Here is an 18427-nt window from a genome sequence, read left to right as displayed (position 1 = left end):
TTCTCAGAATATGCAGAGAAGATGCCAGTCGAAGCACCCAGCTGGCTCATGGGAAGGAGTGCTGACAATGCAGCATTTGGGCGTTCGGCTGGGGCCATCAGACACAGCGTGGCGATAGGCACCAGCACCTGGGCACTGCTGTCTGCCAGCTCCTGGAGAGCCCATCCAGCTCACCGAGCACCCGCACGCTGGTTCCCCCAGGTGCACATGGGGACATGGCCCCTCTGCCTGCTTCCTGCAGATTCATGGAGCCCTTCTCCCACCCCTGCTGCTGGCAGGTCAGGCTGCACACCAACCACAGGGCTCAGGACATCCACCGAACTGCCTCTGAATCAGTCAAAAGCAGCTCCTCGGATGACCCTCCCAAGGAAACCATGCAGGGCCAGGCTGCTTCCAGAACACCTCCAGCTGAGAGGGCTCTGCATGTTCTCAGCGCTGTCTCAGGAGAAGACACTGATCTAGCAGATCATCAATGTATGACCTTAGAGTGGTTTAAGTAACTGTGAATGCTTCCTAAGCAAACTAGCTGAAGCACCTTGAACTGCCTCACATCCACTTCTGGACCAAAGTGGAAAGTCAGTCTGACAGACTGTGCACACGAGCTTGTTCTGCACCCTCTGATTTACAGTAAAAGGGAGTCAACTTGCTGAGAAGGACAAATTACAACTTCCTTTGAGCATCCAAAGCATTTCATAACATATGTTTGATAACAAGAAGATGGGGATTTCCCTTTTTTACAAGGAGTCACATGGGAAAGACAAGGGGTGATAGCTCCAAGTTACTCCTGGGGAGATCTCAGGTGGACACAGGATAAAACTCTTCATGACGAGAACAATCATGTCTTGAGGGAAGTGGTGGACTCCCCAGAACTGGACACTCAGTATTTGGCTGGGCTGTCTTGTGTAGACCACGGTTTTGCCAAGAAACGTTGGCAATGATGATCAGATGATCCATGAAGTCCTTCTAACCTGGTGTAGGAGTCTGTGATTTCTCTCCCATGAACTGCTCCCATTTCCTCTGGAAGCAGGGCAGAAAGGAGCCTCCAGAACTGCTGCTGATCACACAGAGTCACCTTGGACTGTCTCTTCCCGACCTGGCTTCTACTGCCTTCATCAGGAGTACTGGAAGAAATGATGATACCTGACCACTGTCTCCCGTGACCGATGATTCTGAAGCTCTTTACAGACCCTTCCTCTGCCACCTCCCCTGCAGGCTGAGGAGCTGTGGCTATGCTGAGGGATAAAGAAGACAGGGACCAAAGCTTTGCCCAGGTGCTCCTGCTTTCTTGATGATTCCTAATGTTTCACCAGTTTGGTGTTTTTGGTTTTTTTTTTTTTTTACAGCTTGTGAAGATTAAACTGATTTTTTTGTGGAACCATATCTCATAACTAGGATCTGAGTGCTGAACAGCAATATGCAGAACCTGTTATTCCATATGCCAAGATGGAATTGTTTTACTTTACATTTATTGTCACTCAATGGCCATTTTATTGTGTTCTCTCTCTGATTCTTACAGTTCTTGGGCAGTTCTGCACAGCTGGCTCACAGCACCGACTCTGTAAGTAATTCAGTCTTCTCAGCCACTCTTGTTGCCCCACTGTTGACCCTTTTCCATGTCACACTAGCATATCCCACCTTTATCCTCTTACTCCATGCCTGTTTACTTTGCTTGAAAGCTTTTGGTCAGGAACTTTGTAAAACGCCTTTTGGAATTTGTAGACTATGTCAACTGGATCACGTTTACACACATGCTTGTCAACCTGCTCCTTTGAAGAACTCCAGAGTTCCCTGAGAAGCGAGATTTCCTTTACAAAAGCAGCCTTGAATCACGCCATTTATATTATGTTTATGCACCCATCCCAACATGCCACCACCATGGTTCCTGTCCCCTGGCTTGGTGCACATGTGCAGCGGGCAGCCTGGGACCCCCAGCTCTCCCTGGGACATCCCCTACACACTGTCCTTGCATTAAAAACTCAGTTGCACTCATGCACCAAGCACGAGGTGTCTGCTGCCATGGCTGGCTGGGCTGTTTCACCCTCATGCTCCTCTGCACCTTTTGGGCAGTTCTTACCCAGTTTTGGTAACGGGCTAGTGCTCACAGATCCGTAGGAACTCTCACATTCCCTTCCATTTGACAACTTCTCTGGTGCTCCCCTCCACAAAGCAAGGTTTCAGCATGGGAACATTCCTGGATTCCTCCACTATGAACATCCCAGATGCAAAAAACACCTTGAGGCCATGAGCAGCAACCTCGTCCTGTCCAAGTGTTCCTTTCGTGTCCTGACCACTTGTTGGCTTCACAGGCTTTCTGCTCTGATCTCAGGAAAGATCTATTGTTGGTTGTGATTCCTCTGCCTCTGCTCTGCCGTGCCATCTCTCTCTGAGGACTGGGCAGGTGATCTCCTGCTCTGATGACCTGGTATTCACCCAGGTGAATGACACAGGCAGCTTCACACCTCCCATGCAGGAGCGCACAAGAACTGCCCAAAGTTTCAAAGAGAAAACTTTCTGATTAAAGGTGGACCCAAATGAGCAGAAAAAATGCATGCTGTGATGTTCCTGACAACCTGCACGGCTCAGGTAGGATTTCAATGCTTGTGTGACAGGGCAGTCATGATTCTTTAGAGAAAAGAACATCAGTTTATGAAACCAGTGTCATAAAATGTGGTAAAGAGAAGAGATGGCAAAGAAAAGATGCTTCATTACAGATTGCAAGTCTGTCTCACTGCCTACCAGAATGAGGGTGCAGAAAAGTACAATTCACATTCTTTAAAGGTATTGTGGGCACATTAGCTGTAAGCAAAAGTACATCTGGAACACATTCAAATATAACAAGAAATAGCAACTCACAAATATGCCGGCTGACCTTTGCACATCTGATGTACCACTGTGACATGGTCTTTAACCAAACAGAAAAAATAAAGGCAGGAAGAAGACATTTAGAAAGATTAAAATATTTCTGAGTTGCAAAAAAATCCAGTGTTTATGGAATCCCACAGGCGTATTTGAAAACCAAACATATAGGCCATATCTATAGCTATAGTTAGAAACTGAAGTGTGTATGTATGCCAAAAATATCACAATTTGCCTTTTATCCTTATGTGTGTGTAATTCAAAAGAAAAAAATATCATAAAAGCTTGACTGCTACATATAGAACTGAATGTTGGGGACATATAAGACCGTAATAACATAATACAACATGAAAGAAAGAGACAACTATGTGTGTTCTCCCTTTGATTTCCTTCTATGTGTTACTTTAGTAGATCTTGTCAAAAACAAAGCCTTCGAACTACTTCTCCCTAATAGTATTTTCACTGATTAATATCTGATCATAGTGAAACAACCAAGACCTGGAACTCCTGGTGCATCAGAGTTGCTCTTCTTCCTGGTACACTCGCAGCACTGCGTCTCCTGATTTCAACCTCCCTACTCCTCTCATTCCCCAGGAAAAAGGATGTTTGTGTCCACCACTGCTAAACTGAACCAAACTAAAGACCTGGTGTTAACAGTGCTTTGTTTTGTTTTCTTTGAACCATTCTCCAGGAAAGCTCTGACAGTGTAAAGCAATGACCAAACACAACATTTTCAAGTGCTTCCAAACAGACACTACGTAAAATCAAAGTAACACGAAGAGATTGTGGCATTGTAAATTCAGTTTTTGACAGACACAAACCAAACCAGGCCTGATCTCCGTGCCAAGGGCCATACTCACATCAGCATAGTGGCCCTTCATGTCGCAGCGGTTGCAGTGCTTGTTCCAATAGGCCCTCTCCAGGCACTCCCTGAAATAGTGCCCAGGCAGGCAGCAGTTCAGGCAGAAACGTGCTGGGCAGCTGTGCTGCAGATGGTCTCTTCCTGCACACAGACAGCACGGGGGAGCTTTCTGTGGAGAAACACAAACAGAATCACGGTAAGTGACAGTGTTCAGGAGATCCTTCCAGCCCTGCAGCCCCCACGGGGCTGTGCTGGGGGACAGGGTGGGCACTCGCCCCATCCGGACTCTGGGCACAGCCTCGCACAGCTCAGCACGAGGGGTGACAAATGCAACACGCAGCCAGCTGCTCTGAGGACAAACCTCTGTCTCTGGGAAGCCAGTTTTCCCACTGAGTGAGTGTGTTTCCCCAAGGGATGTGGTCATTCTGAGTGTCCTCGTGGGTCACAGCCCCAAGGTCTGAGGGTTTTACAGATTCTGTTGTGGGGGTTGTTAAATCCAGGCTGTCATGCAATGGCTCCCAGTTCTCAACAGTGTACTGACTGACTTTTAAACCTCTAACCACAGCACAAACTTTTGGAATATGTGGCATCTCTCTGAACTTCTTAAAGCTAGCTCAAGTTTTATCTTATCCATGGTTTTTAACACTGTTCATATCATGACTCATACTTTGTGCTTTCACTTATTCACCATGGCTGCCTTTCTGATTCAATAGATTCTCCTTGTTGAAAGTACAATTGAAAAATATTTTACACTTGCTAACTGTTTTACCATATGAAAAAAAAAAAGACTTTTCTGTATGGCACTTTAATTTTTTTTTTCTCAGTTTACAGCCACATGGTTTAGTGGAAGTTGTTCCTGCTCATGGCACGGGGTAGAACAAGTTAATCTTTAAGGTCTCTTCCAACACAAACCATTCAATATTATTCTATATTATATAATTCTGCATATTTTTATTTTATAAAAACAATAAAAGCAATGACATCATCAAACAGGGGGATACTTTCACACAGTAGACTGACTTTGTGCAAGCAATCCTGCAAGTCAGAGCACGGCTTCAAAGACAGGATAAACCACTGAAACAATGCTTCCGACAGCAAGCACAAAGGTATATTAGGAAAACAGCTAAAAGTTCAAGTGATTTAAGCATTGCATTTACCTTTGGAGTGGGACAGTTCTTGGACAAATGTCCCGTTCTGTGGCAGTTCCTACAAGTAACACTTTTGTCAGCTCTGTAGTACCGCATGCTGCTGTGCCTCACGCCCGCATAGTTGGAGATCTGTGCCTGGTGAAACACAGAGAGAAATGCATTTACCACTTGAGATTCTGTGCTTTGGGAGCTGGGAATTATAAAGGTCACTGCTGGCAGTGATCCAGCAGAAATCTAATGCTCCCCATGTACAATTTACACATCCAGGTTTGGAATGGGTAATTCTGTTACAGAGAAACCTGCATTGTCTGGGAGGAAAGTTCTCATTCCAACTTCTGCCTCAGGACATTCTTTTTTGCTATTTAAGACTGCAATTGTGAAGCTTTTCCTCAATTAGCCAAGATTTACTGTGCTATGTCACAACAAACTGGAATTTTCTCCAGAACGCAAATATAATGAACATCAATTGCAAATGCAAGTTACATATTCCCTTGCACACATTAAGGCAAACTGCTTGGACAAAGTACAATGCTATACAAGTCTGGATGAAGTCTGCAATTTGCAATTGTAAAGAAAGACTTTAAAAGGGAAAAAAAAAAGAAAAAAAAAGAGAAGCTGGAAACAACTGTCTCTCTCCCAGTGACCTCACACATGCTCTCTGTGTAGACAGCCAGAATTGAAAACCCTATCTACAACTTGTCATTGCCTAGTAAACATCACAAATTAAAAAAAAAATACATGAAATTTTGGATGAGTGAACAGGAGAGGTATAAAAATACCATTTCTCCTCAGGGAAAGAATTTGTTAATGTCACTCGATTATATCAGCTGCAGTGGACATTGGAAAGAAAAAGGGAAGGAGCTGGACAGAGCAGCTGAACTCACTCCTGGATGCTCCAGCAGCTCGCCTGGGAACTCTGGGCTGCCCTGCCTCAAGCCAGCCCAGGCAGGCTCCACACCCTGCTGCTGGGAAGGGCTCCAGCCCCTGAAACTGCTCTGGGGCTCCAGAGAGACCAGGAAGGAAGAGCTGATGTCCACCTTGCACAGTCTGAGGAAGACTCTTGACACCGCATCCCCTCCTGCCTCTATGCCAGCCCCAACTCAAGAACTCCTTCCTCCTGTGAGAGGACACTGCTAATCGTACCACAAAAGGGGTTTTTCAATCCCATTTACTTCATTCTGCTTGTTAATAAGCAACAAAATAAAGAATTATAGAAAAATTTGGTAGGATTTACCTCTAAGTCTTTATGAGAGATGGACCAGTTCACATCAATGTTTCCTGAAAAACAAAATTAAAATTAATTTTATTTATTTTATATTACTCTTTTTCTATAATGTATTCAACATGATGATTACTGCAGTTATTGAAAATGCTAACAGGTTTTGATGTACTAAAGCAGAGAAACTAGTTCCATTTTTGGTAAAGGAAAGCTACTGACCTACTGGGCACCAAATCTGCCTCATCTGAGCATCAGCACAGGTGCAGCTATTGGGAGAGGTTTTCCTGACACCACATTTTTGTTGCGACCCTGGGGTTTAAATTCAGGCGGGCATTTAATTCTTCCAGAGGCATCCAAAGGTCCTGACTGCAGCTTTTGGAGCTGCAAATCCGGGGGATGCCCAGCTGCAGCCCCGGGGCTGCAAGCGTGGCAGCACACGGAACAAGGAGTTCTGCAGAGCATGCACTTCTCCTCTGTGCCAGTTCACCAGCTCTGCCTGCAGTCCTGCATCCTGACTGCTGCCTGCCAGCAGCACTGAGCACCACCTCAGACACCCAGACTGCAGGCTGAGCACATCTATTTCCAAACAGCTTTGGTAATGTGCAGTAAATCAGGAGGACACACTGGATTACCGACTGTCACACCATAACCTTCTCACGTGCAGCCTTTGGGCTGGCAGGAGGGAAAAGGAACAAACCAGGAAGGAAATGGAAGGGCAGGAGCAGGGATGCAGCCAGAGCAGTTAAAAATCCTGCATGTGCACACGGCTGAGCACACAGGGCCGTGCTGCCACAGCAGCTCCGCACGCGCGGGAGGATCCACCTCAGCACGGCGCTCACCTCTCTGTGCTTTACACCTAGCACTGCAACCTGAGTGCACGCTGATCCTGCATGTCTGCACACCTCTAAATGCACACTGCCCCATGCCAATCCTGCACCTGAATCCAAGGCATCCATGTTGCCAACAAAAATCACAGCATCCTCACGATTTACAGATGGCAAAAATGTCTCCACTTCTGATGGTACTGCTCATTTCCATTAGAAGGTGGATAACTACAAATTAAAAGTGCATCATCTATAATTTCATGTCTTCCTCTTCATTTACTGAAAAAGTCAGTAACTTTGGGTGGGTGTGCGCAGTAGTGTTGGGACACAAGGTATGTCACTCAGGTGCTCTGGAGCACAGCACCTGGTTACTGCTGCTCCTCATTCACCAGCCAGGGCTCACAGCACAGGTTCTCACCCCAAAAACACCCCAAGTATTTCTATTTCCAACACCTGTTCGTGCCAGCGACTGTCACTGGCAATGCACGAATGGGCAGTGACAAAGTGATGTGGCTGATGTGTGAAGCTGAGTCGTGGCACACGAAGTGGCTGCCACTGCCAGGGCTGCAGCAGGCACCGGCACTGTCACCCAGCAGTGCTGGGATCAGGGAGCAGCGCGGGACAGAGACACGCCAGCGCCCCAGGGTGTGGCACCCTCCAGAGAACATCCAGCCTTCTCAGGCCTGATTGAGAAAAGTGAAGAAACGCTGTCATATTTCAGTGCATTATTTATGGCCTAAATGCCTGTTAAGGAAATTAATTCATAAAGAAAAAGGTATTTGTAATTCAAAGCTCTGCCTTGGCAGGCAGCACCGCCAGTGCCGTGTTGCACAGAAATGCACATGCAGAATGGTCACAGAGCAAAATTACCAGCGATTTAACTCCTGTTAATCACCAGGCATGTCCTTCCTGAGGGCAAACCAACTCAGTTTCTCTTCTTCACTGTCAAAATCCCCAGCTTCACAGGGGAAAACCATGACACAATGATTCAAATACTCCTAATACAAGAAGCTAAAACTGCTCCATTCAGAAAATAAATATAAGAGCTTTAAAGCTGAATGAAATATTACAACAAAATCTCCTCTTACTAAATCTGTTTGGTGATATAAAAGTTAATTCTAATTCACAATAGATTGCATAAGGCTTTGTTTTCACACACAGTAAGTTCTTCAGACTGAAACACCTAGGGAGAGTTTTGCTTCTGCAACCAAGTAGAAATCCTGCTGTAGAGACACACAGAAAAATCTGCAACAATATTTCTCGCTGGCCACAGTGTTTTGTCTGGCTCTAGATCACCAAATAAATCACAAAAGTCCTCTCAGTTTGACAGATGCTTCCCCTTCTGTTGTTTTGATTTTTTAAGATTTTCCAAGCCTTCTGATGTTTGTATTCTTGTATTAAACTTTTTCACACACTTTCTGTAAATAACTTATTGTTTTACATTCTTTTATGGAAGAGGAGAAACTTGATGGACTGTTGGTTTGTCTAGTGTCCCTGGAGAGGTGGCACTTTCACTTTCTAATTTTTTTGTTACTTTTGGAAATCTATAAATGTAGGAGTTAGAAAATGAACTCTTTCTTTGCTTGTCTTGAGAGCAGCAGTGTGTCTGTGTCGTGTTGTCTTGTGTCCTATAGCAACACCCTTCCTTCTGATTTTTGCTCATTTGGGTGAATTAACGCATCCCACAGGCAGTCCCAGTGCCCTGAGGGTGGCTCCTGGCCGCTCCTGCACTGTCCTGGCTGCTCCTTGGCATGCACACAGAAAGGGCATTTCTGCCTGAAGGAAGGGCTGTGATTGCTTCCTTGCTGCATTTGCTTCAGCTTTATTCCTACTCTTCGGAATACAGCAGCTCAGAGACTTATTCCGACAATCTCTTTCAAGATTTCCCCCTTTTTTTGTGGAGAAGTTGCACATATGAAACTTACTTAAAGCTTTCTGTGAGTTAAATAAAACCAAGAACATCGTTGATATATTTGTGCTTTTAATCTTACTCCATTTGTTAAATCCTATCTCCTTTATAAGATTACATTAATTTCCACCCTAAGTTTAATACTAAGATTAATATGAATTCCTGTACTACAATTATATATATTTCTATGATAAAAAAAATACAGCAGACTTTACTGTATAAACTTCTTGTATTTATACTTTGAGAAAATGGTGTTGTCAAACTGCAGATCAGGGACTACGAGGATGTAAAATACACACCATTTATATGAAAATGGAAGCCCTGCACAAGGTTCTCCCTTTATCAAGTACCACATTTTGGCTGTCCTCTGCCCCTGCACAATGGGATGAATGGCAAGCAACAGCTTTGCTTTTATTTAAAGAAAAATTTTGAAAGATCATTGAGATTCACATGTATCCTTCCACCAGCATGAAAATGTAAATTTCTGAGCAGCGCTCGGGGTGAAGCCAGATTTAGGACCACTGTTCAATGTGCATTCAAACCTCCCCTCTTTCATCCCAGACAGGGAGAGGAGGGGAGGAGGGAGAAGGAGGACCAGCAGTCAAAACCTGAAATTGCCCGGGGGAACAATCTGCTTCCAGGGAACAAAACACCGACTCAGAAGAAACAATAAACGGTTCACAAAATTTCCTTATCTGCCGTGCTGCCCTGCAGGGACCCGGCAGCTGAGCGGGCTGGGACCCCACGAAGTCACACTTGGGGCTGCACTGAGCAGGGACAAACATCCCCTGACACAAGCCCTGCCTGCCCTGCCAGGCTGTGTGCCATCGTCCTCCTCAGCAGCAGAGGAGCTGCAGGGCGCGGGCATCCAGCTCTGGACATAAAGCACCCCATTTCCCAAAAGAGGAGCCAGGTGGTCATGTCCCCCTTCCTTCCAAATGGAAAACGCATGACCAGGTGTGTTTTGTTTATTTAATGTGATGAGCGGCCCAGTAACACAGGGCACTTCAAGCTGTGGCACAATGATACACGGGCCTGAAGGGCAAATACATTCCAAAGCTGGGCTTTAAAAATTGGATTTTGACTGCTAATTAATGTAGCATATTACAGAATAGAGAGCTGTAATTGTATTCCACTGTAAGATCTTCGTGGCAAGGACTGTTTCAGAATATTTAGAGCAATATTTACCATACCAGGACACAGCTTCTGCTGCTAGTGGAGGAGCATTTTAAAATTATAAGCCTTAAAACCCCTAAAAATCACCAGATGTGTAAGAATTTCACAATGTGGCGTATTACACCTACCCGAAAATTCCTGATTGTGTGTGACCCACAGCGACTCAGTCTCGCAGGAGCGGAGCATGCTGCAGTGAGTTTGACATTTGTAGCGAAAATTCCTGATTGTGTGTGACCCACAGCGACTCAGTCTCGCAGGAGCGGAGCGTGCTGCAGTGAGTTTGACATCTGTGTGCCCCAGCAGCCAGGACAGAGGAGCACAGCGTGGCAGGCAGGCAGAGCCGTGTCCTGGGGCAGCCCGGGCCCTGCGGGGACAGCAAGGAGGGTGACAGCGGGCAGGACACGCGGGACACCTGCCCTGCTGGCACCGGCGCGCCGGAGCACACGGGCACACGTGTGTGTGGGTGTCTGTCTGTCTGTGTGCGTGTCTGTCCATGCGTACGTGCGTGTCTGTGTGTGTGTCTGTGTGTGTCTGTGTCTCTCTGTGTGTCTGTCTGTCTGTGTGTGTGTGTGTGTGTCTCTCTGTGTGTCTGTCTCTCTGTATGTCTGTCTGTGTGTGTGTCTGTGTGTGTGTGTCTCTCTGTGTGTCTGTCTGTCTGTATGTGTGTCTGTGCGTGTCTGTGTCTGTGTGTGTCCTGTGTGTGTGCGCAGGGCACTGTCAGTGGGTCAGGCATGTTGTGTGTCTGTCTGTGTGTCTCTGTGTGTGTGTGTGTGTGCGTGTGTGTGTGTCTGTGTGTGTGTGTCTGTGTGTGTGTCTGTGTGCCTGTGTGTGTGCAGGGCACTGTCAGTGGGTCTGGGCATGCCTGTCTGTCTGTGTGTCTGCACAGTCCTGTCTGTGGGTCAGGAATGTCTGTGTGTGTCTGTGTGTCTGTCTGTGTCTGTGTGTGTCTGTGGGGCACTGTCTGTGGGTCAGGCATGTCTGTGTGTCTGTCTGTGTCTCCGTGTCTGTCTGTGTATCTGCAGGGCACTGTCCGTGAGTCAGGTATATCTGTGTGTCAGTCTGTGTGCATGGTCCTGTCCATGGGTCAGACATGTCTGTGTGTCTGTCTGAGTGTCTGTCTGTGTGTGTGCATGATCCTGTCCGTGGGTCAGGCACGTCTGTGTGTCTGTGTCTGTGTGTCTGTGTGTGCAGGGCACTGTCTGTATGTCTGTGTGTCTGTCTTTGTGTGTGTACTGTATCCTGTCCGTGGGTCAGGCACGTCCGTGTGTCTGTGTCTGTGTGTCTGTGTGTGCAGGACACTGTGTGTCTGTCTGTCTGTGTGTGTGACGGTCCTGTCCGTGGGTCAGGCACGTCCGTGTGTCTGTGTGTCTGTGTGTGCAGGACACTGTCTGTATGTCTGTGTGTCTGTCTTTGTGTGTGTATCTGTGTGTGCAGGCCACTGTCTGTGTGTCTGTGTCTGTGTGTGTGCACGGTCCTGTCCGTGGGTCAGGCACGTCCGTGTGTCTGTGTGTCTGTGTGTGCAGGACACTGTCTGTATGTCTGTGTGTCTGTCTTTGTGTGTGTATCTGTGTGTGCAGGCCACTGTCTGTGTGTCTGTGTCTGTGTGTGTGCACGGTCCTGTCCGTGGGTCAGGCACGTCCGTGTGTCTGTGTGTGCAGGACACTGTCTGTATGTCTGTGTGTCTGTCTTTGTGTGTGTGCATGGTCCTGTCCGTGGGTCAGGCACGTCCGTGTGTCTGTCCCCGTGAGCAGCACGCCCCCAGGCCCAGCTCACTGCACCCCTTCCCTGCTGGCACCAGGGACAGGGGCTGCTCCTCTTGTGCTGTGCTCCCACTGCAGCAGCTCCAGGGCCAGCCCAGCAGGGACCCCTCCCCAGGGAGCCCCCTCTGCACCCCCAGCTGCTCCCACAGCCCTTGCAGGGGAACAGCGTCAACACTGGGGCGTTTCTGTCAGACATTTCTAGGGATTGCTCAACTTTTCCTTGATAACAGAGACGATTTACTTAAAAACAAAGCACCTGCTGCTTAATGGAATACCTGTCAATATCTCTTTAAGACAGCGCTAAAAGAGATCCATATCTCCCGCAGGGAAATCAGTCGATGGAATTGTTGACAGAAGTTCAATTTGAGACATTTTCTCCTGGCAAAAAAAAGGCTGCCTTGCCTCTCCCCTTCACACCTAAAATTATGTATGTGCCAGTAATGCACACATGTTTTGGTAGGGAAATCCCTGCCACGCTTCAGTTTTAGCAACCTTCATCTGCCATTTTTGAAAAGCATCACAAAATCCAACCAACAGTACTCAACCCACTTTGAAATTAATTACAATTTAAGCAGTCGAAGCAAAGGCAGAGTTGGCCCAAAGCAAACCGGAGTTCAAACAGGAAAAGAGACCCACACGCCTCTGAGCAGCCCTGCAAAAGTTACTTTAAACAAACCTCGGCAGGCCATGGGGAAGAGGTACCCATCACGGCCAGCGAGGAGGGTCTGGCAGCTGCGGTGGCACTGGGGCTCTGTCCCCAGCAGCTGATGGGGGTGGCCCTGCAGGGACATCACAGAGCACGGCACAGGTGAGGTCAGAGCACCCAGGCAGGCTGAGACATCCTTCTGGTGTTGAAGCAGAGAGGAATACCTGCAGGAGTCACTGCAGGGCTGGTGCATCCCTGTCACGGGAGTCAGTCCCCGACCCCACACTGCTCCCCATTTCTGTGTGATAAACCTCTCCAGCCACCCATCCTGCACCCCTGCACCCGTGCCCTTCGGTGCCTCCCTCAGCTCCATTTGCTCAGCAGCTCCCTGAGGGTAAAGGCCTCATGCACCCAGTGGGAACAAAAACGTGCAGCGGGCAATTCCGTAAATCATATTTTTGTGGAATGTTTGTACCACCACACTGCTGAAATGCAGGGACACATGCTAAACATGAACACGTAGGGTGCCCTTTCCATTATGTAAGTGTGCATAATTTCCTGTCTGTTTTCTGTCTGTGCTGTAACACTGCTTCCTTCAGCTCTGGCCACTGCTGGCCGTGTTAATTCACAAAACTCAGCGGCTCATGATTTTCAAAGCTTAGCGCAACATTTGCAGAACAAAGTAGGTTTTTCTCTCTTTTTGGTGGGTACAAGTATGGGGACCACAGGAACAGTTAAATTCATGGCATGGTTGGTCTACCACACAGTCGGGGGAATTCTTTAAATAGAGCCTGTCACTCTCTTTGCCCATCAATGGGATTTCCTTCTCAAACTGCTGATTCGTTCAGGTACACAACAGAGGAAATTTCAGTTAACCTTTGTTTCACCCCGGGGAAAAATCTGTCTGAAAAGTATAAAGTGAATAGATTAAAAAAAAAAAAAAGAAAAAAGAAAGAAAAGCTGCAGGGTTATTCTTCCTAGTGTTCACAGCAGTCAAAGTTAAACAGAGAAAAGGAGGCAAACATGAACATTTTATTCCCACCAGAGAATAAGGTATAATATATGATTTAGAAATCCCATTGTCTATACTGTGATTTCTAATTTAGAGAAGGAAAGGCTGAACACAAATCTATTGTTCTCATCGGGTGCATCAAGATTTCACTTTTTGACTATTTTCTATATGACTGAAAAGTGAATAACACTTTACTTTGAAGAGAAACCCTTTTTAGCTATTTGATTGAGTTGTCTGAAATACCTTTTAGATTCCAGCAATCCTTGGTGAAGAGAAAAATAATAAATACTAACTCAGAATTACCTGTGAGAAAACGAAAATAGGGATAAAACCAAAAGTACAGTAATAAAATAAAGGGAAATTTCAGAGTATGTTACTGCCAAAAAAGGTCTTAGACTGGTCTAAGTTAATCATAAAACCCCCTATTCTGAGATGCAATTATAATTCCGAAACAGGAATAATGATTATTGTTTCCTAGTGCCATTCATCTGACAAGGTGTCCGCAGCACTTGCTGTGGTACCAGCCTGAGTTGCTGTGGATGTGTGCAGGATGGACAGAGGGACAGGCAGCTGGGGCAGGGCAGGGGTGGGCTGCAGTGGCTCAGGGTCTGGGGTGCCCTGTGGCAGCAGAGCCAGCCCGGCGTCACCGCGCTGCTCCTGCTCAGGGGTGACACTGCCAGCTGCACAGCCCTCCTGGGCCGGGGCCACGCGAGCCCCCAGCCCCAAATCAGCCCCTGCAGAGGGCTGTGGAGCCTGCCAGCCCAGCTGGCACAGCCTGCTGCCTGTTCTGCAGCGGCTGCAAGGGATGCAGCGCTGCATGGGAGCTGCGGGGACACCTGAGCCTGGGGAGCAACAGCCTGGGGAGCAGCCTGAGCCTGGGGAACAGCACCCTGAGCCTGGGGAACAGCACCCTGAGCCTGGGGAACAGCCTGAGCATGAGGAAGAGCCTCACTGCACTCCTACCATGTACAGAGGATCAACACTTGTGGCTGCTTGGCCAGCATCCTGCACCTTTCCTCACCCATACAAAATGTATGAAATATAAATGTAAATAAAAAAGAGACCAGGAAGTCCACAGAAGCTTGCTCTGGTGGTGTCTGATGTGCCAAAGGCCCTGTGGCTAAAAGAAGCCGTGTAAGGTGTGTGCCAACAATGTGACGCGTCTCCCTGCAATGAAATCCAGATTTAAAGCTTCTTGGAAATTAATTGCTTCTTGGAAATTCAATGCTTCAGTTGAATCGCAAACCTAAAACCATTCACCAGTAGCTACATCCTGGAGAAACAGCACAGCTCTCCTGATGCTGCCATAAACAATAAAATAGGGAAATAATCCCTGAGTTGGAATAATATTGATGTAGATGAATATCTGAAATTTGTCAGGCTTAATTGGGGATCTTAACTTTTTCTCTGAAATTCCCAAAATCTTTAACCCAGGAAGAAATAAGTCACATTTCAATGCAGGCTGAGTGCCAGTCTTTGGGTATGGGCCAGAACTGTGGTTCAACTTTCTTTCATGCTGATAAATGGCCCGCTGGGCAAAGGCAAACTAAATCATCCCAGCTCTGGTGATTCCTTCCCATTCTCAGGCTCAGACCAGGCTCCCTCAAACAGCCCCTGGAACACGAGGAGCACCACCACAGCGTGCCTGGGAGGAGACTGGCCCAAAACAGCCCTGAAGGTGGCAGGTCTCAGCACTTTCATGTTTTCCTGGGAGGACTGGAATGAGCTCCAGACAAAAGGACTCCCAAAGAGCCTGGTCAGAGCCAGGATGAGGGAAATTGCACTACTCTGAGAGCAGAACTGCAGCTTGGAGACACAGAGCAGGTGAAATTCCTGGTTGCCATTTCGGTCCTCCTGATGGTGATAGCAATAGGAATGATAAGCAGGAGGTTCCTCAAACTGTTCTGTTCCTACTGAACAGAATACTTCAATTTGGGTAAAGAAATGAACACCGCCTCACAGATTGCTGTCAATCTGTTTGAGGAAATCTCCCCATCTGCCACGCTCCCTGGGTGCCCCCACACATCAGGTCTTCTTCAAACTTGAGCTTTCCAAGAAAAGAGAGGAGTGATGCAGTGACACAGCACTCCTGACAGGGACTGGGAACAAGACACTGGTGCAGCTGAGGATGTGCAACAGCACAGATGCTCCGTGAGGAGAAAGCTGCAGCAGAATCACTCTGCTCTACTCGTCCTTCCTGGGCTCTCATGGCCACACCAGCACAGGCAGATCCTTCAGGCCACCCCTGCAACACTTGTACAGCAGGAGGAGTTTGAGAGATCCTCTCCACACCTTGGTCATGGCTTGTAAAGCATCTCCTAAGATGCTGCAGCTGCTCTTCCGAGAGTCACTGCCACGTAAACCGGTGGGTGCTAGCACAGATGGTGCTCTGCTCTCAAACTGCCACGAGGGACTGCAGAGAACTGGAACATAAAAGCACCAAGCAGCACCAGCATCCCGTGCTGAAGGTCACACGTCGTGAGACTGCTCTTATGCTGGGCTCCGTGGGGTGAGATTGTGGTGCTGCAAAGGCTGAGGAAGAACACAAGGTCCTTGTCCTTGGCAGTGAAAATGTTTTGGTGTTACTGGGTTTCACGTGTAAAAGACATCCTTTCTAGGGAACAGAAAACTGCTGGAATAGAAATCTTCCCAACATCACTCTTGTGCTCACAACAGAAAGCAGTTTTGCAGAAACATGTCATTCTGTACTTAGAGGCACAATTCTGAGGTGATGAGAAATGAAGTGGCCTTGCCAAAGAACTGCTAAATCTCACTGGCCACAACAGTTCCATCCTTGAGCAAGGGCCACAGCACAAAAGATGTCACTCTGTTCCCTTCTTTCTCTTTCCAAAGACAAGTGGGGAAAAGGAGATGTTCTCTGTACAATCAGCAGGTAACAATTCTCAGTGAGAGAACTCAGGGTTTGCTTGTTTAAAAATTCCTCAGTGCTGCAAGGAGATGAAATGAATCTGAGACCCCGATTTCATCTCTGTTTCCCACGTGTACTGGCACAGCCATCTCAACAGGGGGATGCAGACACCCCACTGCTCGTGGGGAGAAAATGCTCTTCCTACCATTAATAAATAAAACAAAACAGTTTTTGCAAATAGTGTACACTTGATTTTTCTCTCATTATTTTCTACTTTCTGTTTCGTGCGTGCCGTATAACTGCAACTGACATTTCAACGGCAGGGTCAAAAGCACCTCCTACAATGCTGAAGACATAGTTATTTATACCTTGATCATTTGTCTCTGTGGTTTTGGTTTCTTTTCTGTTTGTTTGTTAGGCTTTTTTTCCTTTCCCCCCCCCTTTTTTTCCTTACACAGATACCACAGCAGTAGGAAAATCCTTCTCGCTGCTACCGAAAACCAACTCATATTTTAGGTACGCTGTTGTAATGAACAAAACTTTCTCCCATATCTACCAAATTTTGGTTCTCTAAGAATATGAGCTCCTCGCACACCTGAGGAGCTTGGTGTCTGCACCTCTTGGCCAGGTGCTGCCAGGCAGGAGGGGTGCCCAGCACCACATCAATCCCAGCGGGGCTGCCCGAGTGTTTCCACAGCCCGAGACACAGAACAGAACACAGGCACTGGGAGAGCTCACACTCTGCACTTGATTATAAGCATTTGAATTCTGAGAATTTAACAAGCCTTTACTGAAATTAATCAGACAACAGCAGTACTGAATAGTTAACCTGCAAGTAATTAGTTTTAAAACAGGACTTTTGACATTTAATATCACTTTCTCCTGACATCAGTATAAACGGAGGGCATATTATATGCCAGCTCTTCCTGCCTAAATACTGCAAGCCTCAACTTTTTGCTATTCTAATAGGAGAGTGTTACGCACTTCATATTTACATTTTTTCATTTACTTTATAATATTTTGATGATTAAAGTTTCTTCTTTTTTAATGATTAAAGTTTCTTCTTTTTTGTTTCAATGTTGATTTTTAAACAGCAGTATTCTTTAAAATATGCAGTTATTTAATGCAGGTCAATTACTTCATGCGACTGAGCCGAAGTGAATGTGAAATATTTGTATTTAGTCCAAGGCAGCTGATGCACATCAGTTGTGATTTAAGTCACTGCTTTCTGATAAAGACTTGACCATCTGAGCAGTTTTGCCCATGTACCTCGGGTGAAAGTCCCCTACGCTGCAGCAGAATCATGGTTCTACTGTGCAACTGACTAAATACAGTTTCTACATCACAGATCTGAGCAATAACTCCTGAAATCCTTGATTCTGGAGAATTCTTGTCCCTTCTTCTGGACAAGAGGAAGGGATGTCTGCACCCATGACTGAAGGGCTGGTTGCAACGTGGATCCTACTTCTACCTAGCAACACTGGGAAAAAAACAACCAGTTCTATCACTGAAAAAAATCACTGAGGCCTCATTTAAAAAGTGCAATCAACCAAATTTCCTGAGCAGGGTGGTAGCTTGTCAGTCCTTTACACAAGTACTGCAGACACTCTCTCCAGCCCGCACCACCTTTCGCTGGGCTGCGGGCAGCGAGGAGGGAGACCAGACGAGCAATGGAGCACAGGACCCGTGTTCCCAGCCTGCAGCAGGGCACAGGAGCCACCACAGCTCACAGGGACACTGTTCCTAAGGTCTGGGTGAGCTGGGATGGGGAGCACAGGGCTGAGGTGAGGAGAGACACCCCTGAAGAGCTGGCACCATTTCAGAGCTCAGAGGAGATGCACGAGGCTCCGAAGGAGGAGCAGGGCTGGGAACAGCCCAGGGCCACCCCGCTGCTGGCAGCCCTGGCCAGGAGGGGGACAGGGGGTGGGTGACAGCGTGGTGGCCCTGCTGGTGGTCCCCGAGGCTGTCCAAAGCCCGGTCCTGCCTGGCAAGCCTCCCCATGGGTGACCCCAACGGGGACGATGCCGCTGCTCGGGCTCACCCAGCGCTGCTGCTGAGGCTGCAGCAGCTCCGGGGGCTGCCTCCACATCCAGCCAGCACCAGTGCACCTGGGAAGGCACAGGGCTGGGAGCCCTGCCAGCACCGG

General features: G+C 47.3%; 1 protein-coding gene across 2 annotated transcripts in view; it reads right to left on the bottom strand.

The window, feature by feature from the left end:
- ZCCHC7 (zinc finger CCHC-type containing 7) overlaps window positions 1-18427 on the bottom strand; it is an 86537-nt gene that overhangs the window by 25453 nt on the left and 42657 nt on the right. For both annotated transcript variants that reach the window (XM_039708439.1, XM_039708440.1), the window contains 3 exons: window positions 6101-6144; window positions 4876-5001; window positions 3717-3887 (listed from right to left, as the gene is read on the bottom strand). In XM_039708439.1, coding sequence (XP_039564373.1) covers window positions 3717-3887; window positions 4876-5001; window positions 6101-6144 — 341 coding nt within the window. The remainder of the gene's footprint in view (window positions 1-3716; window positions 3888-4875; window positions 5002-6100; window positions 6145-18427) is intronic.

The sequence above is a fragment of the Passer montanus genome, unplaced genomic scaffold, assembly GCF_014805655.1.
Source record: "Passer montanus isolate IOZ18808 unplaced genomic scaffold, ASM1480565v1 scaffold201, whole genome shotgun sequence".
Lineage (NCBI taxonomy): Eukaryota > Metazoa > Chordata > Aves > Passeriformes > Passeridae > Passer > Passer montanus.
Note: the sequence above shows the minus strand (reverse complement) of the source record. Positions and strands in the feature narration are given on the sequence as shown.